General features: G+C 36.8%; 1 protein-coding gene across 4 annotated transcripts in view; it reads right to left on the bottom strand.

Moving 5' to 3' along the window:
- Window positions 1-27,758, bottom strand: part of TPM4 (tropomyosin 4) — a 171,403-nt gene that overhangs the window by 21,103 nt on the left and 122,542 nt on the right. For all 4 annotated transcript variants that reach the window (XM_053702977.1, XM_053702976.1, XM_053702979.1 and 1 more), the window contains 5 exons: window positions 12,443-12,576; window positions 12,198-12,315; window positions 9,292-9,362; window positions 8,671-8,746; window positions 6,460-6,522 (listed from right to left, as the gene is read on the bottom strand). In XM_053702977.1, coding sequence (XP_053558952.1) covers window positions 6,460-6,522; window positions 8,671-8,746; window positions 9,292-9,362; window positions 12,198-12,315; window positions 12,443-12,576 — 462 coding nt within the window. The remainder of the gene's footprint in view (window positions 1-6,459; window positions 6,523-8,670; window positions 8,747-9,291; window positions 9,363-12,197; window positions 12,316-12,442; window positions 12,577-27,758) is intronic.

Here is a 27,758-nt window from a genome sequence, read left to right as displayed (position 1 = left end):
TTCAACAAAGGATATCTAAAGAATTGAGCAAATTAGATAATAGAAGTAAATTGGAAAGTTGTTTAAAATTGCATGCCCTATCTGAATCATGAAAGTTTAATTTTGACTAGACTGTCCCTTTAATGTATTCAAATTAGAGACAAATTTGTTAACTGTGATATTTGTCTTTAGAGACAGATGATATTGGATTTAGGGTGTATAGCTTGGCTTCCTGTACAGTTTCATGTTAAATAATCTTAAGGGGACCATCTAAAGAGAGACATTTTATTTAAAGTTAAAACGCTTATAATTAATAAAATGTATTGCATTATAAAAGCGTGATATCTAAATGTTTACTGGGGCAGAATTTTGCAACAATTTTAATGTTTCAGAATTCCGTTTGTAAGAAGGGAGATCTGTATAAAAGAAAAAACAGCAAAAAAACCAGACATAATTTATGCTTACCTGATAAATTTATTTCTCTTGCAGTGTATTCAGTCCACGGGTCATCCATTACTTATGGGATTATATCTCCTTCCCAACAGGAAGTTGCAAGAGGATCACCCAAGCAGAGCTGCTATATAGCTCCTCCCCTCACACGTCATATCCAGTCATTCGACCGAAACAAGACAAGAAAGGAGAAACCATAGGGTGCAGTGGTGACTGTAGTTTGAATTAAAATTTAGATCTGCCTTAAAAGACAGGGCGGGCCGTGGACTGAATACACTACAAGGGAAATAAATTTATCAGGTAAGCATAAATTATGTTTTCTCTTGTTAAGTGTATTCAGTCCACGGGTCATCCATTACTTATGGGATACCAATACCAAAGCTAAAGTACACGGATGATGGGAGGGACAAGGCAGGAACCACTGCCTGTAGAACCTTTCTCCCAAAAACAGCCTCCGAAGAAGCAAAAGTGTAAAATTTGTAAAATTTTGAAAAAGTGTGAAGTGAAGACCAAGTTGCAGCCTTGCAAATCTGTTCAACAGAGGCCTCATTCTTAAAGGCCCAGGTGGAAGCCACAGCTCTAGTGGAATGAGCTGTAATTTTTTCAGGAGGCTGCTGTCCAGCAGTCTCATAGGCTAAGCGTATTATGCTACGAAGCCAAAAGGAGAGAGAGGTAGCCGAAGCTTTTTGACCTCTCCTCTGTCCAGAGTAAACGACAAACAGGGAAGAAGTTTGACGAAAATCTTTAGTTGCCTGCAAATAGAACTTCAGGGCACGGACTACGTCCAGATTATGCAAGAGTCGTTCCTTCTTTGAAGAAGGGTTAGGACACAGTGATGGAACAACAATCTCTTGATTGATATTCCTGTTAGAAACTACCTTAGGTAAGAACCCAGGTTTAGAACGCAGAACTACCTTGTCTGAATGGAAAATCAGATAAGGAGAATCACAATGTAAGGCAGATAACTCAGAGACTCTTCAAGCCGAGGAAATAGCCATCAAAAACAGAACTTTCCAAGATAACAGCTTAATATCAATGGAATGAAGGGGTTCAAACGGAACACCTTGAAGAACTAAGTTTAAACTCCATGGCGGAGCAACAGTCTTAAACACAGGCTTAATCCTAGCCAAAGCCTGAACGTCTGGAACTTCTGCCAGACGTTTGTGTAGAAGAATAGACAGAGCAGAAATCTGTCCCTTTAACGAACTAGCAGATAAGCCCTTTTCTAAACCTTCTTGTAGAAAAGACAATATCCTAGGAATCCTAACCTTACTCCATGAGTAACTCTTGGATTCGCACCAGTATAAATATTTACGCCATATCTTATGGTAAATTTTTCTGGTAACCGGTTTCCGAGCCTGTATTAAGGTATCAATAACCGACTCCGAGAAGCCACGCTTTGATAGAATCAAGCGTTCAATCTCCATGCAGTCAGCCTCAGAGAAATTAGATTTGGATGATTGAAAGGACCCTGAATTAGAAGGTCCTGCCTCAGAGGCAGAGACCATGGTGGACAGGACGACATGTCCACTAGGTCTGCATACCAGGTCCTGCGTGGCCACGCAGGCGCTATCAGAATCACTGATGCTCTCTCCTGTTTGATCTTGGCAATCAGTCGAGGAAGCATCGGAAATGGTGGAAACACATAAGCCATGTCGAAGACCCAAGGGGCTGTCAGAGCATCTATCAGCACCGCTCCCGGGTCCCTGGACCTGGATCCGTAACAAGGAAGCTTGGCGTTCTGGCGAGACGCCATGAGATCCAGATCTGGTTTGCCCCAACGATGAATCAGTTGAGTGAAGACCTCCGGGTGAAGTTCCCACTCCCCCGGATGAAAAGTCTGGCGACTTAGAAAATCCACCTCCCAGTTCTCCACGCCTGGGATGTAGATCGCTGACAGATGGCAAGAGTGAGACTCTGCCCAGCGAATTATCTTTGAGACTTCCAACATTGCTAGGGAACTCCTGGTTCCCCCTTGATGGTTGATGTAAGCCACAGTCGTGATGTTGTCCGAACCTCAGAGTTGCTAACTGAGGCCAAGCTAGAAGAGCATTGAGTATTGCTCTCAACTCCAGAATATTTATTGGGAGGAGTTTCTCCTCCTGAGTCCATAATCCCTGAGTCTTCAGGGAGTTCCAGACTGCGCCCCAACCTAGAAGGCTGGCATCTGTTGTTATAATCGTCCAATCTGGCCTGCGAAAGGTCATACCCATGGACAGATGGACCCGAGAAAGCCACCAGAGAAGAGAATCTCTGGTCTCTTGGTCCAGATTTAGCAGAGGGGACAAATCTGAGTAATCCCCATTCCACTGACTTAGCATGCATAATTGCAGCGGTCTGAGATGCAGGCGCGCAAATGGCACTATGTCCATTGCCGCTACCATTAAGCCGATTACTTCCATGCACTGAGCCACTGACGGGCGTGGAATGGAATGAAGGCAAACCTTAGGTACCGATAATGATTTTTGTGAATCGGTATATGAAGGTAGGCATCCTTTAAGTCTACTGTGGTCATGTATTGACCCTCTTGGATCATGGGTAGGATGGTTCGAATAGTTTCCATTTTGAATGATGGAACTCTTAGGAATTTGTTTAAGATTTTTAGGTCTAAGATTGGTCTGAAGGTTCCCTCTTTCTTGGGAACCACAAACAGATTTGAGTAAAACCCTTGCCCTTGTTCCGTCCGCGGAACTGGGTGGATCACTCCCATTACTAAGAGGTCTTGCACACAGCGTAGAAATGCCTCTTTCTTTATTTGGTTTGCTGATAACCTTGAAAGATGAAATCTCCCTTGTGGAGGAGATGCTTTGAAGGCCAGAAGATATCCCTGAGATATGATCTCCAATGCCCAGGGATCCTGGACATCTCTTGCCCAAGCCTGGGCAAAGAGAGAAAGCCTGCCCCCCACTAGATCCGTTTCCGGATAGGGGGCCCTCTCTTCATGCTGTCTTAGGGGCAGAAGAAGGCTTTCTGGCCTGCTTGCCCTTGTTCCAGGACTGGTTAGCTTTCCAGCCCTGTCTATAACGAGCAACAGGTCCTTCCTGTTTTTGGAGCGGAGGAAGTTGATGCTGCTCCTGCCTTGAAGTTACAAAAGGCACGAAAATTAGACTGTTTGGCCTTTGACTTGGCCCTGTCCTGAGGAAGAGTATGACCCTTACCTCCAGTAATGTCAGCAATAATTTCTTTCAAGCCGGGCCCGAATAAGGTCTGCCCTTTGAAAGGAATATTAAGCAATTTAGATTTAGAAGTCACGTCAGCTGACCAGGATTTAAGCCATAGCGCTCTGCGCGCCTGGATGGCGAATCCGGAGTTCTTAGCCGTTAGTTTGGTCAAATGTACAACGGCATCAGAAACAAATGCATTAGCTAGCTTAAGTGCTTTAAGCTTGGCCATAATCTCATCCAGAGACTCAAACCAGAATGCCGCAGCAGCAGTGACAGGCGCAATGCATGCAAGGGGCTGTAAGATAAAACCTTGTTGAACAAACATTTTCTTAAGGTAACCTTCTAATTTTTTATCCATTGGATCCGAAAAAGCACAGCTATCCTCCACCGGGATAGTGGTACGCTTAGCTAAAGTAGAAACTGCTCCCTCCACCTTAGGGACCGTCTGCCATAAGTCTTGTGTGGTGGCGTCTATCGGGAACATTTTTCTAAATATAGGAGGTGGGGAAAAGGGCACACCGGACAAATCCTCAACGCTGCTCCAGGTCTGAAGCCGGCAGTCTCCTCCACTGACAGACACAGCGTGCTGCAATTGTTTGGGGCGTGAGTTGAAAATTGTGACGTGGTGCACGCTTAACGGCTGAGCAAGCCGTAATACCAAGATCCAAGAAAAACCACGTTAAAGCAGCACTCTTAGGGAAAATTAAAAAGTCACTTTATTAGATTCCTTTAAAATGGCACATTCCAACAATAGGATGATCCTATGACTAAGTGCCAGCAGGCACGAAACGCGTAAGGATGTCTTGTGTCTATCCTCACATTGTTGGAATGTGCCATTTTAAAGGAATCTAATAAAGTGACTTTTTAAATTTTCCCTAAGAGTGCTGCTTTAACGTGGTTTTTCTTGAAAAGGGCACACCGGGTCTATCCCACTCCTTGCTAATAATTTCTGTAAGTCTTTTAGGTATAGGAAAAACGTCAGTACACACCGGTACCGCAAAGTATCTATCCAACCTACATACTTTCTCTGGAATTGCAACCGTGTTACAATCATTCAGAGCCGCTAATACCTCCCCTAGCAATACACGGAGGTTCTCAAGCTTAAATTTAAAATTAGAAATCTCTGAATCCGGTCTCCCTGGATCAGATCCGTCATCCACAGAATGAAGCTCTCCGTCCTCATGTTCTGCAAATTGTGACGCAGTATCAGACATGGCTCTCACATCATCAGCGCGCTCTGTCCTTAACCCAGAGCTATCGCGCTTGCCTCTTAAATCAGGCAATTTAGATAATACCTCTGTCATAACAGCAGCCATGTCTTGCAAAGTGATTTGTATGGGCCTCTCTGATGCACTTGGCGCCACAATATCACGCGCCTCCTGAGCGGGAGGCGAAGGTACTGACACGTGAGGAGAGTTAGTCGGCATAACTTCCCCCTCGTTGTCTGGTGATAATTTCTTTACAGATATAGATTGACTTTTATTCAAAGTGACATCAATACATTTAGTACACATATTTCTGTGGGGCTCCACATTGGCCTTCAAACATAGTGAACAAACAGATTCATCTGTGTCAGACATGTTTAAACAGACTCGCAATGAGACTAGCAAGCTTGGAAAATCCTTTCAAATAAATTTACAAGCAATATAAAAAACGCTACTGCGCCTTTAAGAAGCACAAAAAAACGTCACAGTTGAAATAACAATGAACCAAATCAGTTATAGCAACCAAATTTTCACAGTAAATGTATTAAGTTAGAAAAGTATTGCACCCACTAGCAAATGGATGATTAACCCCTTAATACCCAAAAACGGATAATCAATTTAACAATTAACATTTTTATCACAGTCAAACACACTGTCACAGGTCTGCTGTGACTGATTACCTCCCTCAAAATGACTTTTGAAGACCCCTGAGCTCTCTAGAGACGTCCTGGATCAAGGAGGAAGAAGCAGGGAGACTGAAACTGAATTTTTACTGCGCAAGAAAGCGCTAAAATAGGCTCCTCCCACAACAGTGGGAAACCTTAGTTAATCGTTTCTATATAGAAATAAACAGCCATGTGGAAAATCATGCCCCAAAAGATTTATCACCAAAGTACCTCACAAAAAACGAATAACATGCCAGTAAACGTTTTAAACATACACTTTAAAAGTTAGATAGTGTTATTAATAAGCCTGCTACCAGTCGCTTCTACTGCAGTTAAGGCTTATACAATACTTCAGTATTAACAGTATTTTCTTAGTCAAATTCCATTCCTTAGAAAATTACTTATTGTACATACATTCATCAGCCTGATACCAGTCGCTGCTGCATTTAAGGCTGTACTTACATTACATCGGTATCAGCAGTATTTTCTTAGTCAATTCCATTCCTTAGAAAAATAATTTACTGCACATACCTTGTTTGCATGATCAAATGCTATTCCCTTTCTGAAAGTTACCCCACTCCTCAGAATGTGCGAGAACAGCCAGTGGATCTTAGTTACTTCTGCTAAGATCATAGAAAACGCAGGCAGATTCTTCTTCTAAATACTGCCTGAGAACAAACAGCACACACCGGTGCCATTTAAAATAACAAACTTTTGATTGAAGAAATAAACTAAGTATAAAAAACACCACAGACCTCTCACAACGACCTATCTAGTTGAGTTGCAAGAGAATGACTGGGTATGACGTGTGAGGGGAGGAGCTATATAGCAGCTCTGCTTGGGTGATCCTCTTGCAACTTCCTGTTGGGAAGGAGATATAATCCCATAAGTAATGGATGACCCGTGGACTGAATACACTTAACAAGAGAAAAGAAGGTCTTATGGAAAACTAATTTAAAGAAAAAATGGATGAGGAGGCCTATCTTATTATCTTACCTCTTTAAGTTTGTCTGTCAGTATCTTTATTTCTTCTTCATATTTGTCTTCTTTCTCTGAGTACTAAAAAAAAAATGGGAAAGTACTTATTTAGATAAATATCTTGACTTCAAGTCATTGCACTTTAGCAGATAAAAACTGGCTTCTATAAAAGAAAATAATTTATTAAAAGAAATACTGAAGAATAAATAGCATACACATCTTTTGTTTGCTATTAAAGATAAGGTGATTTTACTATTGAAACAGATCACAGTGACATTAAAATAGAGAAAACGTCTCAATATATTCCCAATGATTGATTTTACCTGTTGAAGTGTTTTAGATAGTTTAAAAAATAGTTTCTTTACCTTCATTGTGTCATTTGAATTTTGCCTGTTAAAATCAAAACCTATACTAAAAACTTCAACACTGCAGTATCGGTCACAGAAAAATAACTATGCAGAAAGAAGCAGCAGCAGAAATCAGTCTTTCAATGGAGTGGGAAAGCCCAGTCCATTTGAAAATGTGTTACTGCAGTAGCTTTGAATACACTGAACAATATATCAACTCAGCTGCTTATTTGAATATAATTGTCCCTTTAATGCTATCCTACACTGTTCTATACTGTTGACAACTGTAAAAAGGCCTCAAATTAAAAATTGTATGTACAATTTATTTATCTTTCAGGACACTTAATCCCAAATCCAATAGTTGCAGATTTTCTCATTCTCAGAGTGGGAAATGCAGATTGAAGACTTCTCAGGCTAACCCTGTTACATATATGTCCCTAATTAGCTGATAACAGACTGCCAAACAATGCACTTTATACCAACATGATAACCATGCCTAGCTGGCTGCATGCTCAAGCACAGATTAGCTCCTGCAAATAAGGCAAGTGGTGGTGGGTGGATTTTGGCTACTGAAAAGCAATTGCAGCAATCCAGATGTTTGTTTTAAAGATAATTTTTACACTTGGCTGATGGTATTCTATAGTAACAGAAATGTCTGTCTTGTAATTACAGGGTATTTACTGTTCCTTTAACGTTTTTCCTCAATCAGTGGTGCTGAAAGTTACTCTGACTTGGGTTTATTTAGTTGAGGGAATCTATTCACACGTCTACACTAAATCTTATAATGAAAGTGATGCATAGAAAACTTTTTTACATATAAAATAATGTTTATAAAAAGGAGATTTTAAAACCAAGTAGGTTTTTACATCATTAAAAACTACAACTAAAAAAGGTGTTTCCCGTTTCCTCATCCGTGTTCCTCTTTAATTTGGTTTCTCATGTTCCTCTTACGTCTTTTTCTCTCCCTATCTGTTATAGGATTTACTCAAAAACAGTTGTTTTTGTGTGCGTTGTATCTAAAAAGGATCACATTTTAAAATGTATTACACTTTAATGGAAAACAGATGCTCCTGAACTGAGGGATAAAAATACTTTGTTTTAGGAGCTTCACTAGCCACCAATAAAGCAGTGGGTGTTCAGCTTATCAGCCAGTGAGCCCAGCTCCACTTCCTGTTATTCAAAATCAAAATAAATGGCTGTAACCGAACCTTTTTTCCCCATGCAAAAAATATATTGTTAGGGCGTAAATGATAGAAATCTTAAAGGGACAGTAAAAACTAAAATTGTTATTGTTTAAAAAAAATAAACAACTTTACTATCCATTCCCCAGCTTTACACAACAAACATTGTTATGTCAATATACTTTATAACATTTAAACCTCTAAATTTCTGCCTGTTTCTAAGCCACTACAGACAGCCTCTCATCACATGCTTTTTTATTAGCTGTTCACAACAGGAGACTGCTAGTTCATGTGGGCCATATAGATAACATTGTGTTCACGCCCGTGTGTTGTGTATGACACAGCACTAATTGGCTAAAATGCCAGCCAAAAGATAATAGATAAATAGCTATGTGATCAGGAGGCTGTCAAGAGGCTTAAATACAAGGTAATCACAATGGTCGCTGTGCAAAACTGGGGCATGGGTAATAAAGGAATTATCTATCTTTTTAAATAACAACATTTTGAAAGTTGACTGTCCCTTTAAGAGTTGTTGGTCCTACAACCATTAATACAACTGTAATGCGTACAACAGGGATTCGGGTCTTCCAATAATTTTTACTACTCCTTTATAAACTTTAAATTTGATTATTCTATAAGAAAAGACAAAGCAAAAAAAAAAAAAAAAAAAAGTGAATGTCACTTTTCAGGTAACTTCTCACCTTCTCAGACTGAGCTTCAAGAGATTTTAAGTTGTTTGTTACATTTTTCAGTTCTTCCTCCAAGTCACCACATTTGCTATAAAGAACAAAAATACATCTGTGTCAAGTGCGTCATATCAAGGAACATGTCTTACAAAACAGTACTTCATCGGAAAATGTAACTTTTTTACATGAAAAATTATCTAAAGCATTTTATAGACAGTACAATTATCTAATTGCGGCTAGTTGTTTTTTTTAAACTTATTTATTTATTCCGTTCCACTGCAGTGTACTTTTTCCTAAAGTGACCTGTATTATTTATGAATTGTAAATATTCTGTTACTATGCCTTTTATCCTAATGTACTCATGCATACGATACACCCAGCAAAAAACAAATATTGAGAAATACCTAAACCTATATCTATCTAGTAGTTGATATAATACGCTTGTATTTCAGGAACAATCCTTTTACACATCCTTATGTCAAACTATAGGTTTTTTTCCCCCGATAATGAGCTTCCCAAAATCGGGGGCAATGACTGTTGAACACTTTGTTATTCCTACAGCACATGCAGTCTGAGTTGATATGCTCCTTCTTTCCCACCCACACATATTCCTATCAGATAATGTCTAATGCTTACAGTTCAGACACCTCTGCTCGCTCCTCTGCTCGCTCCAGCTCTCCTTCAAGAATGACAAGTTTACGAGCAACCTAGGGGGGAAAAAAAAAAAAAAAAAAAAAAAGAAGAGAAGGAGGTAAGGTTGTGAAGGCGCAGATGCAGGGAAGTGAACGGTTTGGGACAATGTGATTGCAGCAGTAACTGAATCCTCCAGTATGAGCTGTTACCATTTAATACTATATTGTAATGGTAGGAAAGTACAGAGTGTGGTACATCTTACCTTGGCTGGGACTACACAGGATAATGACAAGTTTAAAAAGGTAAATTAAGAACACTAGATTCATTTCATGCACCTCCCACTTATCAAGGAAGCTTCCATTTTGGAACTTAAGTTTCATTGCAGGTTATCTGAAGGAGCGTTACTGCACATGTGCAAATACGTCAGTACTGAAATGCAGTGAAAGTTAGATTTCAACATGGCAGCAATCCTGGCTCTAGAGAGCAGGGAATTCTCAATATTATGCTAATAAAATGTATGTAGTAGAATTTAACTTTAAATTGTGTTAAAAATTCTTTAGTGTACATAATATAAATCACAAAGAAACAAAATGCTTGTACACAGAAAGCACAGTATGATAAAAACATGTATTTTTTTATTAAATAAAAAGCATTCACACAGAAGGGTCTCAAGGAAATCTTACGCATTTCAGACCATAAACAATTGCTTGCTTAGGCTACCTCCATGTGTATATGTTTTTGATGTAGAACTAAGAGGGGAAAAAAGCATCGTTTTATTGTACTGTGCTTTTTCATGCAACTGGTTTGCCTTCTTATTTTAGTTAGCTTAACGCTGCACTATGGATTCTGTAGAAAATATATCTATATCTCTATCTATCTATATATACACACACACACACACAGGTGGCCCTCGGTTTACAACGGTTCAATTTGCACCGTTTCAGAATAACAACCTTTTTTTTCAGTCATGTGACTGGTATTGAAAAGCATTGAGAAGCAGTGCATTAATTAAAATAACCAGTAGACCTGAGCTATCGAGCAGCTTGCAAAGGAACAAGATCTTCCTGTCTATAAATCAGTCCAGATTGGAATGCATAGAAAGAACTGTTTGCAGAAAAATGCAAGTAAAGTCTGTGTTGTGTGATTATTTTATTAGGTTTATAATGCTGTTTAGCAAATGTTTTTGTTCATTTAACTTAGTTTAATTATATATTGTGTTGTGTAATTATTTTATTAGGTTTATAATGCTGTTTAGCATTTAAAGTCTTGATTTCAAAGTATTAAAAATAATGTATTAGGTGTTACTTATGACAATTTTGAGAGGGGCCTGGAACCTAACTCCCTCACTTCCCATTGACTTACATTATAAACCGGGTTTCAATTTACAATGGTTTCGATTTACAACCATTCCTTCTGGAACCTAACCCCGGCGTAAATTGAGGGCTACCTGTATTGATTCAGAATCGTTTAGAGAGATATTACACAGTAGAGCTATATGAGATACTGTGAAAAGGTGGGGGATTGCAGCACTCTATGAAAAAGGGGTTCCCTTTTTAATCTAAGACATAGATATATGGCTGGGAGATCTTTAATGACCACCAAACCGATACACACAGGTTCAGGAAAATGCAACAGTTTTATTTACAGATAAAAACATCACTGGGAAAGGCATGAAGCATAGTGTCAAACCAGTAAGCTAGATGAGTATACCACTGCAGTGGATAACAACTACTGGACTAAAATACTAACTAGAATAAGTAGTATTAGGTGGCAACAACCAAATACATACATTCCATAATGGTAGCGCTAATTGGTTATATATGTAACAAAAAGTGACAACACCGTTACAGAGTAGGTAACACCAAAATCATATTTGTATACGACCTGATTGATATGATGGATAATGTCCTTCTTAGGATGTATAGGCAACAAAGGCCTTAGTGAGCTCAAAGTCCTTATTAAGTCAAGGCTGAGACACAAGGTGAAAAAATCCTGCAGGGGTTAAAGGTTTGGATTTCAAAGTATAGTGAGCTTAATCCTGCTTCCATCCGGTGTGCACATCAGGTATAGCTAGCTAAGAGGTAAGAATGTCCTCTTTAGCCAGCAAAGAAAGGTGTTTAGTGTTTAAAAGACGTTACAACCAAGTTTAGTTGTTGCTTGAACCAAAGACAAATGCAGCCTTGCAGCGCGTTGCGGTAGATGCAGACCAGGTATTTCCTTTTCAGGCACTTTAACAAGACCGGGACAACAGCCTCCGACGTCTTATACTTTTTGGATCCTCCTTCACATATAGTCTTGTCTCATTGCTCAAAGAGACATTATCCATCATATCAATCAGGTCGTATACAAATATGATTTTGGTGTTACCTGCTCTGTAACGGTGTTGTCACTTTTTGTTACATATATAACCAATTAGCGCTACCATTATGGAATGTATGTATTTGGTTGTTGCCACCTAATACTACTTATTCTAGTTAGTATTTTAGTCCAGTAGTTGTTATCCACTGCAGTGGTATACTCATCTAGCTTACTGGTTTGACACTATGCTTCATGCCTTTCCCAGTGATGTTTTTATCTGTAAATAAAACTGTTGCATTTTCCTGAACCTGTGTGTATCGGTTTGGTGGTCATTAAAGATCTCCCAGCCATATATCTACGTCTTAGATTAAAAAGTGCTGCAATCCCCCACCTTTTCACAATATCTTATATAGCTCTACTGAGTAATATTATCTCTCTAAACGATTCTGAATCAATTATTTTTGGGGGTCTGCACCTGGTATAATAGGGTTAATTTACGTTTAGACTATCTATTCTATACAGGTAAAAAGTTCCAATCCTGTTATCAGGAGGGTCCTGGTAATTCTCTCCCAGCTATACCTGTATTATACACACATATATATATATCATACCTCCTCATATTTACGATCGGCTTCCTCTGCGATGTGCTTGGCTTCTTTGAGTTGCATTTCTTGTATTTCCATCTTTTCTTCGTCCTTCATCGCCCTATTCTCAATGACCTTCATACCTCTGTAAAGCATTAAAGAAAAACAGTTTTACAATATAAAAAAGTAGTTCTTCAGGACACTAATGGTTTGATTTTTAGATGAGAGTAGAAAACATCTTGTGCAGTAAAACAGTTTATAGCAGATAATACCTTTCGCTCTCATCAGCAGCTTTTTCAGCTTCTTCCAGTTTCTGTAAGGCTGTGGCAAGACGCTCCTGCGCTCTGTCCAATTCTTCCTCAACAAGCTGGATACGGCGGTTTAATGCGGCTACTTCACCTTCTGCCTAAAAACAGAAAATGATACAAACTAAATAAATATGTTGGCGTGTGTGCAAAAAAAAACTAACTTTTTTTTTTTTTTTTAATAGTGCAAAGAAACACAGATTCAAAATATTAAGTAAAAAATAAACTGCTCTGTAACAATAGAAACATTTTACTCACTGTCCTTTGTAAAGTGCAGGTAGGGAATGGGGGATAAAGGAAATATGAAATACGCAGATTGGGTAAAACAAAAGTGAAAGGGGGAAACATAAGGATGGGGAAAAACAAACAAACAACAAAAAAAAAAAAAACAGACAGGTTTCAGGGAAAATAAAATCAAATGGGAGATTTGTGGCCAGTATCTCTAATACAAATCATAAATACTGAGAATATATATATATATATATATATATAATTTATTTAAATATCTGGAGATAGGAGACTAAATCAGCATTTTTTCTTCTTTTTCAGAACCGTTATGAGTCTCCTGCACACAATCTGTGCTTTCTGTGTAAGAAGTTCTCCTTATAAGGTAATAAGTCACTAGAGGTTGGGAAGCGAACAGGAAAATGCCAAGCCTGCAGAGAGAGCGCTTGTAAGAACAGCTGGATCCTATTCATGATAATACCACAAATTGCTGATTCATGGAAACATCATTTAAAATATATTGTTTTTAAATATTTATATATAAATTAGAATACGATAGCTCAGCCCCAAGAATGACAAATTTTAAGAGTTTACTTCAGGCTGTTTTATTCATCCTACACATTGCCAGTGGTCAGCTAGGATGGTCAGTAAACTACACAAATGCTCAAATATTTAGGCCTAGCAGTCGTAAGAGGGGTCACTTTCCACTAGTGGTTTCAAAGAGCAAAACTAGTTATTTCATATACAAAAATAAACCTACAGGGACAATTTCCCATACATTTTATACTCTGCAACTTGGTGTATCTTGGTGCAACAAATCACCCAAAATACAGGGGAAACCAATTTTACAGTACACTGTCCCTTTAAATTTTAGCTATGCGTTTACAGGGTCAGTATAGTCAAAATTGACATGTGGACGAGTGTATTTCAGTTATTTTGCAATATATGTAGCAAACTGACAGGATTCACACCACTAATTGCTTTATTACTACAAGTATTTGTAAATGTGGTGTACTTGTTAATGTTAAAATAATTTAATACAATAATTCCATGTACTTTAGTGCACAACATCGCCGCAAAATATACTACTTATGAGTTATTATACAATTACAAAACCGTAAACAGCTTGTTGAAAGGAAGCCAATCTGACTTTTGTTTTAAAAAAAAAATTAAAAAAAAAAAAAAAGGGACACAGAACCAAATTTTTTTCTTTTGCGATTCAGATAGAGCATGTAATTTTAAGCAACTTTCTAATTTACTCCTATTATCAAATTGTCTTCGATCTCTTGCTATCTTTATTTGGAAAAGGAAGGCATCTAAGCTTTTTTGGTTCAGTACTCTGGACAGCACTTTTTGATTGGTGGATGAATTTATCCACCAATCAGCAAGAACAACCCAGGTTGTTCACCAAAAAAGGGCCGGCACCTAAACTTACATTCCTGCATTTCAAATAAAGATACCAAGAGAATTAATAAAATTTGATAATAGGAGTAAATTAGAAAGTTGTCCCTTTAAACTAAACTGTCATCAGACAAGCGCCATTGGCTCATCCACCATGTCTGCTCAGTTCTCTGAAGCTCCCAATGGGTGCTTTAACTATGTGTTTAACCCAATTTCCAGGGTTAAACACAAAACTTCAGGGTCTGTAATGCTAAAATGACATATTCCTACAAAATCACATTAAGACATTTTTTTTGCACTATAATGTCCCTTTAAATGCTCATTGAAGCTCCTGGGACATATCAGGTGAAATGATTAGTATACACATAGTTATCTAACTGGCTCACAGTCCATGCCCTGCTCAGGAGCTGGGATGAATGTTTTATGGCTACCGAGCATGGCTTTAGCCATGTGTTTTACTTTTGTGGGGATTAAAAGCATAGTAAGGAACACTAATCCTAAAATAATTTGCCATAAATATTCAGTTTATTTTTGTACCAGAAAGTTGCTTTTATAAATAAAATGAGTCTACTAAAAGAATGTGCACCATCTTAAAAGATTATGCAATTTACTGAATGTATTTTCGGTGCTTCAGCTGCAGAAAAATAGATTACATATTATTAGAAGGTCAAGAGATACTCTAAGCACATGCAGGACAAAAGAGATAAAATACAGACCCTAAATACATTTATTTGTTTTGCAGTAAAAGTAAATTAAAAACAACTTCAAGGGCCAGGGAAAAAAAAAAAAACGTTAAGATTTTATTACAGAATATTTAACCCTCTAATTGCCGATTCATTTCCACCTCTTTGCTGAGCTGTTTTTAGATGCTGCAGGCCATTTTTCAGTGAGATAGAGATATATATATATATATATATATATATATATATATATATATATATATATACACACACACACACATATACACACACACACACATATATACACATTATATATATATATATATATATATATATATATATATATATATATATATATATATGCACACACACATACAGTATTCAGACTATACCATTATTTTATGTATATATCAACCTTGTTGTTACAATGCATTTTGTAACAACAACAACAACAATAATAAACGGTGTGCGTTTCCCCTAAAGTCTTTAGTAAAAAAAAAAAAAAGACTAGGTTATCCTCATATAAAATGTGGGGCTTTATGTATAGTTATTACATATGTGCATTGAGGTTTCAGAAACCTCTGAATGCAGAAGGCGACGGCCCCTCTTGCCTTTCAGCTATTTTCAGAGCCCAATTTATTTGTGTGAAACGGCAAATCCAGATCCTAGTGTGTTACAGTTTCACAAAAATAAATTTGGCTCCGAAAATAGCTGAACGGCAAGAGAGGCCGCCTTCGCAGGTATTCTGCACATATCTAATAGTTACGTAACAATGTTTTGCACATGAGCCTCTATTAAAATAAAAGCACATTTATTCATGCCTGGTGATCACTATTACCACAGTGGCTATTCAATGCTCCATATATATTTTGAGGTAGTCTCCAAGCAATTTTTAGGAGCGGTTATAAGTGCCTAAAGAAGTCTTCAATTGAAAAAAATAAGTGTTTTGAACTTTAATTTTCTTTATAGGTGTGCTTACAATGTATACCCCGAAGACCAGTTAAACATTTGAAAGTGCAGGAGCTTAAAGAAGTTCAAGATAGAGGGTTTTAACCCCCCCCCCCCCATCCAGCTTCCTTAAGCTCTGTCTAATTGTTGTCGCTTCCGCTTTTCCAGGGTGTGGTGGTACTGAACTAATTGGCCACCAAATATGCAGAGATACGTGCTAAAGCAGCCATGAAAGAGTCCACCACCCACCCTAAGATGAGGATACGTGGTTGTTATCCGCACCAAATACATTCTCCTCATCCCTACTTAAAGGGACAGTATACACTCATTTTCATATAACTGCATGTAATAGACACTACTATAAAGAATAAGATGCACAGATACCGATATAAAAATATAAAATATAAGATCTAAAATATAAAAAAGGATTTAATCATACATAGCACAACAAATATGTAATCTGTCAATTTTATTTTGCACCTGAAATTTAAATTGTGGGTTCTCCCACTTCTGAGAATTGGAAGTACATGGGTGTTGTGCTCCTTTTAATTGCTGTACTATCCGACTTTCTTTACATTAACCCTTTTAATATTTTCTGCAAGAATTATCAAATTCTCTAGAAGTAACAAAATAGAACTACATTTTTAGTGTTATCACGTTTTGAAAAGTCAAAATGGATTAAACTTTACTCATCAAAGCATGACATTTGATAAATACTTTACAAAGAGTTCTAGATCAGAAGTATTTCATGTAGAAACGTCCTGTATTTTTTTTAATATTTTTTTTTTTTTAAAGGGACACTCCCTAAGTGCTATTGCATTGTCTTTTTATTGTGCATTTGTTGATTATGCAAATCTACGGTGTTTACTGATCCTTTAAGACACGAATCTGGAATGATCCTCGATTATCTCACTGGAATCCTAACTAAGGGAGGACTGGCGTTTTCTAGCCTCTGGCAAATCGCATATCAGCCTATGTTGCAATGCTCCGGGAAAACCATCAAAGTAATTTTAACACTTTGAAGATACGTTTTTTTCCAGTCAGTTAGATCAACAGCTCAATATACAGAGGAGGTCAGGGGATTGCAAATGTTTTCCCTCCAGCTACTTAATGGTAAAGATTATATCAGAGTGAATGATTCTTCTTCCTCACTCCTAAGAAATTCAAGGAACACTAAAGTTATAATAAAACTTTCATGATCCAGAGAGCATTTAAAATGATAATTAAAAAAATAAAAATAAAAAAGTTTTCAATTATTAAAATGGGCACAATATTTTTATTTGTACGCTTTCTGGGAGGAACTAGCTCCTACTGAGCATGTGCAAGAATTTACCGTATATACATATATATAAATAATAATCTACAGCTCAATTTAAATCCAGACTAAATGCAATTACATATTCTTTTAATCATTAAATGTGTTGATCATGTACTACTATATTTATGTGGTTTAAAAAAAATAAAATTGCAGAATAAGATTGAATATAATATTATACACTAATAACTGACTAGTAATACCTTTATTGAGAATGCAATTACATACACATCTCACACAAGTGGAAACAGACAGAATGTATAGGATGGAATAACAAATAGTAGACGCTCTCTGTGGGTCAAGAGGATGTGCACTTTCTAAACATAAGTAATTCATTTCTGTCAATCTTCCCATGCTGCTTTACATCTGGGTGGTTCTCACATCCTATATTAGATCATGAAAGATCAGTACAAAGGGAGGAAAAGTACATAGATTGGAAAGTTGCTTAAAAATGAGTGACGTAAGCAGGGCTCTGATTTTACATATGGCGATACACTTGTCAGTGGTCTGTTTAAGCTTTTTTTTTTTTTTTAATTGATGTAAAGAAATAAAGTATCCTTTTATCCCACTATATTGGAGCCGGTCTGGGTATTTTTTGCCTATTATTTTCATCAAGGACACTCATAGGGCTCATGGTGTTTGGACTATCAGGATACGGCACAATTCCAGAATGGAGGCTGTCTATGGAAGCGGCAAGCTGTGAGCAGAGCGGGTGAGACGATGAGAGTATCTCAGGAGGAAGCGGCGGACACATTGGGAAAACAGGTACCACAGCGTCAGTGATATTGCAGTAACAGAAACTGTAAGTACCCCAAGTTACTAAGACTGTACTAGACACATTAAAGGGTTACTCTCTCACACTGGAAGTGTACTGAGAATATACAGCTAATATATCATATAGCGCCCTTTCCCCTCACCGTAAGCAGATGGGCTGATGGATTGTTTCTTTCCTTTTGTATTTGTAATAGATTGGAAAGTTGCTTAAAAATTGAATATTCCATCTAATCCATCAAATTCAACTGTTCCTTTAAAAGGGGATAGTCAACATATACTTTTTACCTCTGTGATTACCTTGTATCTAAGCATCTTCTGACAGACCCCTGATCACATGACATTTTATTTATCATCTATTGACTTTCATTTTAGCCAATTAGTGCAGTGTCTGCCACGGGCGTGATCACAATTTTATGTAAATGGCTGAAATGAACTAGCTCTCTCCTGTTGTGAAAAGCAAATAAAAAAAAGCATGAGATAAGAGGCGGCCTTCAAGGGCTTAGAAAGTATCGTATGAGCCTTCCTAGGTTTAGCTTTCAACTAAGAATACAAAGCAAAATCAGTGATAAAAGTAAATTGGAAAGTCGTTTAAAATTACATGCCCTATTTGAAACATTTTTTTTGGACTTGACTGGCCCTTTAAATTTAAGAAGCTTCTCTATATTACAAAAAAAAATTCTAGACATAGACTAGAGGATATTTCTAGCAGTGTGTGTGTGTGTGTGTGTTTAATAGAGAATGTTATGTTAAAATACAAAACCTTTGGAACAGATAAAAATTATCTAAATATAAACATGTTAATTGTTAATGTAAAATAAGTAAATTGGTTCAGCATTTAAGTTATTCATAATAATAATGTCTATTTTCAACATTCAAATAAGAATTTCAGCCAAAGCTACTTCCCAGAATGCTGTTTCAAATACCTTCATAAAAATTTAGAGAGAGATGGATCTTATGGGGTAGATTGTTGCTAGCTTGGTTTTGAAAAAAGAAAAAAGAAAAAAAACACTTAAAAATTTCAGACAGAAGTGTCAAAGTAATTTTAAATCAATGCAAATAAATTAGTGCATGCATGTTGCAGTATCACCAACAAAATCTCACATAGGTTTCAAATGTTCATTATATCAGATGTTTTCCCCCCCATTTCAGTGGGAACAATTTACATACAGTACATACATCTCCGAACCAACAGCTGGTTTCCGTGCCTGGCTGCTTTCACTCTTATCTCACTGTGCTTAGTCCCACCAGTTAGAATATAAAATCCTGTTCTCTAGTTATAGTTATATATAGTTACATAAATATATCAATCATTTAGCTAAAGGGACACTCAAGTCAAAATTAAACTTTCACGATTCAGATAGAGAATGCAATTTTAAACAACTTTCCAATATACTTCCAATAACAAAATGTGCAGTCTTTTTATATTTAAACTTTTTGAGTTACCAGCTCCTACTGAGCATGTGCAAGAATTCACAGAATAAGCGTGTATGCATTTGTGATTGGCTGATGGCTGTCACATGGTACGTGTATGCATTTGTGATTGGCAGATGGCTGTCACATGGTACAGGGGGAGTGGAAAAAAGACATAACTTTAAAAATTGTCAGAAAAAAAATCTACTACTCATTTGAAGGTCAGACTAAGTGCTATTGCATTGTCTTGTTATCTTGAATTTGTTGATTATGCAAATCTACTGTGTTGACTGGTCCTTTAAGTGGGTTAAAAAACATGAGTATGTGTGTAATATCTTAGATAAAATAGGAAATGTGTTTATTATTGTTACTATGATAGTCATGTGGTACCATAACGTCATAATTTATTAGTTTGTTACTTTGACAACGGGTATGTTCTAGCTTTAACTAAGCAGGAAGCTGGTTGCCATGACGACCACTAGGTCTGGGTTCTCTAGGAACTTAAAAGAGGAACGTTAGTGTTGGTTAGTTTCGGTTTTACATGTACAATGTTTGGTGAGTCTGCCATGACTGAAAAGTTAGTGTTAATTTTGTTCTTTGTTTTGTTTTATTACTTTAGATGTACCCTTGATAAAAGTCCGATTCCCAGACCAAAATGTTGGGAATTAATTATGAATGCTATATGTTAAAGGACGCAAGTAAATAGATATAAGTACCAATAACCGAGTGCCGGTATTGAATTGATTCTATACTACTTATGGACCGGGCACCAGTAACTCAAGTTTAGGGAGTGCAGTAGTAAGACACACACACACACTCATTACACAGTATCTCAAAAAAGTGAGTACACCTTTCACATTTTTGTAAATATTTTATTATATCTTTTCATTTGACAACACTGACGAAATGACACTTTGCTACAATTTAAAGTAGTGAGTGTACAGCCTGTACGACAGTGTACATTTGCTGTCCCCTCAAAATAACTCACAGCCATTAATGTCTAAACCGTTGGCAACAAAAGTAAGTACACCCCTAAGTGGAAATGTCCAAATTGGGCCCAATTAGCCATTTTCCCGCCCCGGTGTCATGTGACTCAGTGTTACAAGGTCTCAGGTGTGAATGGGAAGCACTCTCTCAAACTGATCACTGGAAGTTCAACATGGCACCTCATGGCAAAGAACTCAAAGGATCTGAAAAAGAGAATTGTTGCTCAACATAAAGATGGCCTAGGCTATAAAAAGATTGCCAAGACCCTGAAACTAAGCTGCAGCACGGTGGGCAAAACCATACAGCGGTTTCACAGGACAGGTTCCACTCAGAACAGGCCTCGCCATGGTCGACCAAAGAAGTGCACGTGTTAAGCGTCATATCCAAATGTCGTCTTTTGGAAATAGACGTATGAGTGCTGCCAGCATTGCTGCAGAGGTGGAAGGGGTGGGGGCTCAGACCATACGCCGCACACTGCATCAAATGGGTCTGCATGTCTATCGTCCCAGAAGGAAGCCTCTTCTAAACATGATGCACAAGAAAGCCCGCAAACAGTTTGCTGAAGACAAGCAGGCTAAGGACATGGATTACTGGAACCATGTCGTGTGGTCCAATGAGACCAATATAAACTTATTTGGTTTAGATCGTGTCAAGTGTGTGTGGCGGCAACCAGGTGAGGAGTACAAAGACAGGTGTGTGTTGCCTACAGACAAGCATGGTGGTGAGAGTGTCATGGTCTGGACCTGCATGAGTGCTGCTGCCACTGGGGAGCTACAGTTCAAGGGAACCATTAATGCCAACATGTACTGTGACATACTGAAGCAGAGCATGATCCCCTCCCTTCGGAGACTGGGCCGCAGGGCAGTATTCCAACACAAACACACCTCCAAGACGACCACTGCCTTGCTAAAGAAACTGAGGATAAAGGTGATGGACTGGCCAAGCATGTCTCCAGACCTTAACCCTATTGAGCATCTGTGGGGCATCCGCAAACGGAAGGTGGGGGAGCGTAAGGTCTCTAACATCCACCAGCTCCGTCATGGAGGAGTGGAAGATGACTCCAGTGGCAACCTGTGAAGCTCTGGTGAACCCCAATAGGGTTAAGGCAGTGCTGGAAAATAAATAATGGCCACACAAAATATTGAAACTTTGGGCCCAATTTGGATATTTCCACTTAGGGGGTACTCACTTTTGTTGCCAACGGTTTAGAGATTAGATAGATAGATAGATAGATAGATAGATAGATAGATAGATAGATAGATAGATAGATAGATAGATAGATAGATAGATAGATAGATAGATAGATAGATAGATAGATAGATAGATAGATAGATAGATAGATAGATAGATAGATAGATAGATAGATAGATAGATAGATAGATAGATAGATAGATAGATAGATAGATAGATAGATAGATAGATAGATAGATAGATAGATAGATAGATAGATAGATAGATAGATAGATAGATAGATAGATACATACATACATACATACATACACACACACACCTATATATCTATCTATCTTTCTCTCATGGTTAAGGTAAGACATGCAATTTTTTAGAGATTTCATTGTTATCACATTTAATTTGTTCTCTTGGTATCCTTTATTGAAAAGCACATCCAGGTAGGCTCAGAAGCAGCAATGTACTATTTGGAGCTGGCTGCCGATTGGTGGCTACACAAATGCTTCATTATTTGCTCACCAATCACCATTAGCTCCACTGCTTCTGTGAAACTATAAAATGTTTAACCTCCTTGAGGGGATTAAACTCAGCTACATCCAAACTGAATAATAATAATAAAATGTTTTAAACACATTAAAGCATTTTCGTTTTTGCATTTATGTCCCTTTAAAAAAAAAAACGAGAAAAAAAAAAGACAACACTGTTTCAGTGTCTCTGTGTGTGTGTGGGGGGGGGGGAGGGTCTGTTATTTGCTTGACATCAGGGTCATTTCAAGAGCTCCCAAGATTCACCTTTTAAAATGAATTAATGTGTCACATGATTTCTCTTTATTCAAATAAAGTGGTAGTAAATTCAGTTTAGGACTCCATGGACCCACCATCCTTAGACATGGTTAAAAATACACAAGTTAGGCTTTAAACATGTAACAACTAAATGTACCAACAGATACACAGCACTAGCATACTGTACAACTTAAGTAAAGGATAGCAAAAGAATGAAGCAAATTTGATAACAGAAGTAAATTGGAAAGAGGTTTAAAATTGTATGCTGTATCTGAAGCAAGAAAGAAAAACAGGTGGGGTTACATTTCTTTTTTTAAAAAGGTGTGTGAGATAAAAAGCGAAAGAATATGTTAAAGGGGGCATTTAACTCAAAATGTAATCCCCAATAAAAAACTACTGAAAATATATTTATTATTTTGTTTACTTTTGCCGTTAACCCTTTCGTGACAGGGTTAAAGTGCCTACATCGGAACAACTGTTCCGATGTAGACAAATTGAAACTACGCGATCGTGCATACGATCGCGAGATTTCAATTATTGGATCGCATCTGGGGGGCGTCCCTACAATCCTAGGAACGCCCTCCAGACCGCGATTAAATCCCTGAAGCACAGAAGGCTTCAGGACAGCCGTTAGTTATGACGTTCCATTCCGTCATAACGGCTTTAAAGCCCAGTCTAATTATGACGGAATGGAACGGCATAACGGCTTTAAAAGGTTAAATATATCTCTGAAAGTTGTTTATGTTCAACTCCCTCTAGAGTGCAGTACCCCCATTACAATTAAAAGGGTGTGTCATTTTAACAAGTATAAATGCAGGCCTTTAAAGAAATAGAATAGGCAAATGTATATGTTCAACATTCAGATAGACCAAGTCATTTTAAAGAACTTTTAAGTTCACTTCTATTAGTACATTTACTTTGTTTTCTTAGTATCCTTTGTTGAAATGAATATGTACATCTCCTCAGCAGCAATACATGAGAGCTAGCTGGTGATTGGTGACTAAACTTCAATACTTGTTATGATTGGCTCAGCAGACGTGTCAAGTTAGATGCCAGTAGTGTATTGGTACTCGGGAGCTAACTAACTATGCATGAATCACAGAACTATACACAAGCAATAATGCAATCATAAAATGCATAAACTTTTTTTTTTACTGCAGTGCAAAATGTAATTATATATATATATATATATATATATATATATATATATATATATATATATACACACACATATACACATGTCCCTTAAAGTTGTAAAAATAAAAATTGTGATTTAGACATTTAGAGATGAGAAATATTTGAAATAAGTATTTAAAATGCAACTAGAAGCATTTACTACATTTTGCTATAGAGTTTGCAAAAATACTTTAAATGTCATTATAACAATAACTTTCTTATATATGTAGTCTACTGCCATTATGTCCATAGGCGACAGACATGCTCTCAATGTCACACTGATGTGGTTCATGACATCTCTGGTACTGGGATCTTAAATGGGAAACAAATGCATGGCAGCGGCCTATGGCTATATCAGCAGCAATAATGATTTTTATTTTTTTAAATGTAAATGAACAGGTTATCCCGTTAATTTGTGTTCATTAGTTACCATTATATACCATGAAAGATGGAAAGCTTAGAAGAGTCAGTTACTTTTAATTAGATGCATTATGCTGGACTGTTGTAGATACAGGTTCTATGCATTAAATACAGAGTATTGAGATTATGTTTCATATCCTTTTAATTAACCCTTCACAACAGTACATTAGGTGTGTCATAGTGATACTCAGTCTTTTAAAGCTGCAAGTATTATAAAAGGTGTTGTAATCCTTAAAGGGACAGTTTACTCAAAAATGTTCTCCCCTTTAATTTGTTCCCAGTGATCCACTGTACCTGCTGGATTGTATTAAATTATTTACAAGTATTTCTATTACCCTTATATTGGCATTTGAAATAGTTGATTTAGCCTGTGATATCCCCACCTATTCTGAAAGGTGTTGGCCTCCAGGCCAAGCTGTGTAAACACAGCCAGTAGAAGAAATTACAATCTCAGTAGGATATAGAAGAGATAAGGTAATAATAACAACATGTTAATTTTCCATTGTTCTCGCCAAGTATTGGTCTTTAATTTATGGACAGATATAAGATAAAGAAGCAGGTATATGTACACAATGTGATAAAGTAATGAGATCCGATTATACCTACAAGCTCAACCCATTTTATTAGGTTGTGGCTTCAAAACACAAAATCAGCTAATTCATATACACAAAGCTTAAAAAGCAAATATACATTTTATACTCTGCAGCTGGTAAAAAAAGTAATTGGAAACAGATTAAGGGAAAAACTATTGTACAGTATACTGTCCCTTTAACATGCAAAATATTCAACACAGCTGGAAAAATTATATAAAACTTTTGAGCCATCCAGAATATTGAGAAGCCAGTCATACCATCAATTACCTTAATAAGCCATGGCTCATGGAATTTGTGAACCCTTAACATACATCCAAGAACCACACTCAAAAAGTTGTGAAAATGTGTATTTATTTATATGCAAAAAAAGCTAAACAAAAAAGGTTAGAAGCAAGCTCTATGGCTCCAGAGAATGGACAAACATTGTTTGAAATCATATAGAAAATAATTACTTCCTTTCTGCACCTGACAAAACCATTTCACTGACGTCCAAATTATTTGTAACATTTCATTGTTGCTAATTATTTTGACTCACTTTCACAATTCAGTATGGTGCCTGGCATTTCATTATAAAACACTTAACCAATAAGATTTCACCCTGGTACTTTATCTCGATTTTTCATGCAAACAAATTTAAAGGGACAGTTAAAAAAAAAAAAAAAAAAAAAAAAAAATGTACCTGCTGGAGTGTATTAAATGGTTTAAAATTATCTCCTTTACCCTTATTTTGGCATTTAAAATAGCCAATTTAGCCTGTGGTATCCCCACCTATACTGAAAGTTTCTATGCTGGAGTTTAGGCTATTAATAAGCCTTAGTAAACACAGACAGAAGAAGAAATTACGCTCTTGGTGGGGTGCAGGATAATTAAGTAATAAAATGTTAATTTTCAATTGTTATCTCTAAGTATTGAGCTTAGGTTCACAGACAAATATAACATAAGGAAACAAGGGTGTGTACACAAAGTGATATCATGAGATCTGATAGCACCTGCAAGCTCAACCCATTTTAATAGGTTGTGGTTTAAAGGGACAGTCAACCATAGAATTGTTATTGTTTTAAAAGATAGATAATCCCTTTATTACTCATTCCCCAGTTTTGCATAACCAACACAGTTATATTAATGTACTTTTTATCTCTGTGATTACCTTGTATCTAGGAACCTTCTGACAGCCCCCTGATCACATGACTGTGACTGTTTATTATCTATTGTCTTAAATTTAGCATTGTATTGTGCTAGATCTTAAATAACTTTCTGTGCCTGAACACGGTGTTATCTATATAGCCCACGTGTACTTTCTGTCTCTTTGTGTTGAAAAGAGATTTAAAAAAGCATGTGATAGAAATTAGCATATGAGCCTACCCATGTTTAGTTTAAACTAAGAATACCAAGAGAAAAAAGCAAATTTGATGATAAAAGTAAATTGGAAAGTTGATTAAAATTAAAAGTCCTATCTGAATAATGAAAGTTTAATTTATACTTGACTGTCCCTTTAAAAGCACAAACCAAAACCTGTCCCTTTAACTAATAGATCTAACATTCTGGGTTAAAGAGACAGATATGTCAAAATTAAATGATGCATAGATAAGCAATTAAAAAAAAACATCAATTTACTTTTATTATCAAATTTCCTTTTTTCTCTTTGATGATGTGCAACTACCAATAACCAGCTGGCTTCTAGCAGTGCTGTTTTTCAGCCTACCTACCTAGGTATGCAGTTTAACATAGGATACCAAGAAAACAAAGCAAAATTTGATAATAGAAGTAAATTGGAAAGTTGTTTAAAAATTCAAATGTTCTGTTTGAATCATAAAAGTTTTTAATTTTGACTTTAATGTCACAGTTTTAGGACCATAGGTACAAAGTCAGAGGAAGGAATTTGCCTCTAACCAAAAACTAGTTGTTGAGATCTGTGCATATCCTAAAAGGACTAAAATGGTTTGCATTAAAACAAAGTTTAAAAATGGCTGGCAAGTATTTTAAAATAATTTTCAAAAATAAGCAAAATTAGCTACATAGCCATGTTGTCTGGAGTAGTCTGATCCACCCCCTTATCAGTGTTTAGCATCAGAAATACAGGCATTGTATTGCAACTGAGTTCACAGCAGCTTATTTGCTTCTAGGCCTGCTCCAGCAGATAATGAGTGTAGTATTCTACCAAAGCAAAGGTGGGTATAGATACAGCCATATAAGGAAACGGGTGGGGGGAGTTAGAGCTGTACAATTTGGAAACTTAAACGAAATGGTTAATGGTGGCGAGGCACTGCAGTATAAATTTCCAAGTAAAGTAATTAAAAGTACATATTTTGTCTCTATCCCAACTTGTTGTGTGTCCCTTTAATAATCAACATTGCACCCTTACAATTATGCAAACCATACTACAAAAAAAAAAAAAAAAAGTATAGACTAAAAACAGAGAAAATAAAAAAGTAGCCATGAACTACATGCAACTTATTGTTTGTTATGTCCGCATTGTAGTTGCAAGATGGAAGATGTTAACCATAGTTCTCAGATGTCTTCTGTAAATAATGTCATGTTCAGTAAGTGACGCTCCTTATTGCTGCAGCACTAATCTATTAGGGGTTTCTCTTTCATGCAAGGATAAAGAGAATTTGGGATACAACATTGAAGAATCACTAGTGAAATAACTGAACCAATAGAGTTTGTGAGTGCACAAGCTACCCTGACTTTTATTTAAAGGATATATTGTATAAAGTATTGCCCTATATTTGTTTATCCCTCATCTCTTAATTATGTGCTTCATTATGCTTTTTTATGAATATTTAGTTTGTTTTTTGTGAATAAGCAAAAATATGTATCTCTGCAGTTACCATCAAGAGATTTAAAAAGACCAGTAAACAGTAGATTTGCATAATAAACAAATGCATGATAACAAGACAATGTAACTTAGTCTGAACTTCAAATGAGTAGATTTTTTTCTGACAAATTTCAGTTATGACTATTTTCACTCCCCCTGTACCATGTGACAGCCATCAGCCAATCACAAATGCATAGACGTATATATTCTGTGCATTCTTGTTTGTGCTCAGTAGAAGCCAATGATTCAAAAAGTATAAATAAATATAAAACGACTGCACATTTTGTTAATGGAAGTAAATTGGAAAGTGGTTTAAAACTGCATGATCTATGCGAGTCATGAAAGTTTAATTTTGACTCGAGTGTCCCTTTAAATCTGGCTTATAAAGCATTAGTCAGCACTCTATAAAACACTCCCTGTTTTTCAAAAAGTCTGTTTTGATCATTCTTGTCATGAAAGGTTTGCTGTAGTAGTTTGAAACAAACATCCTATTTAAATGGTTCAAATAAAAGTGTAGCCTCTCCTAACTAATAAACCATAGGTCCCCTAAGCAGTAACAAAGCAGA

The sequence above is a fragment of the Bombina bombina genome, chromosome 2 (genome assembly GCF_027579735.1).
Source record: "Bombina bombina isolate aBomBom1 chromosome 2, aBomBom1.pri, whole genome shotgun sequence".
In the NCBI taxonomy this organism is placed as follows: domain Eukaryota; kingdom Metazoa; phylum Chordata; class Amphibia; order Anura; family Bombinatoridae; genus Bombina; species Bombina bombina.
This window is presented reverse-complemented; position numbering and strand designations above follow the sequence as displayed.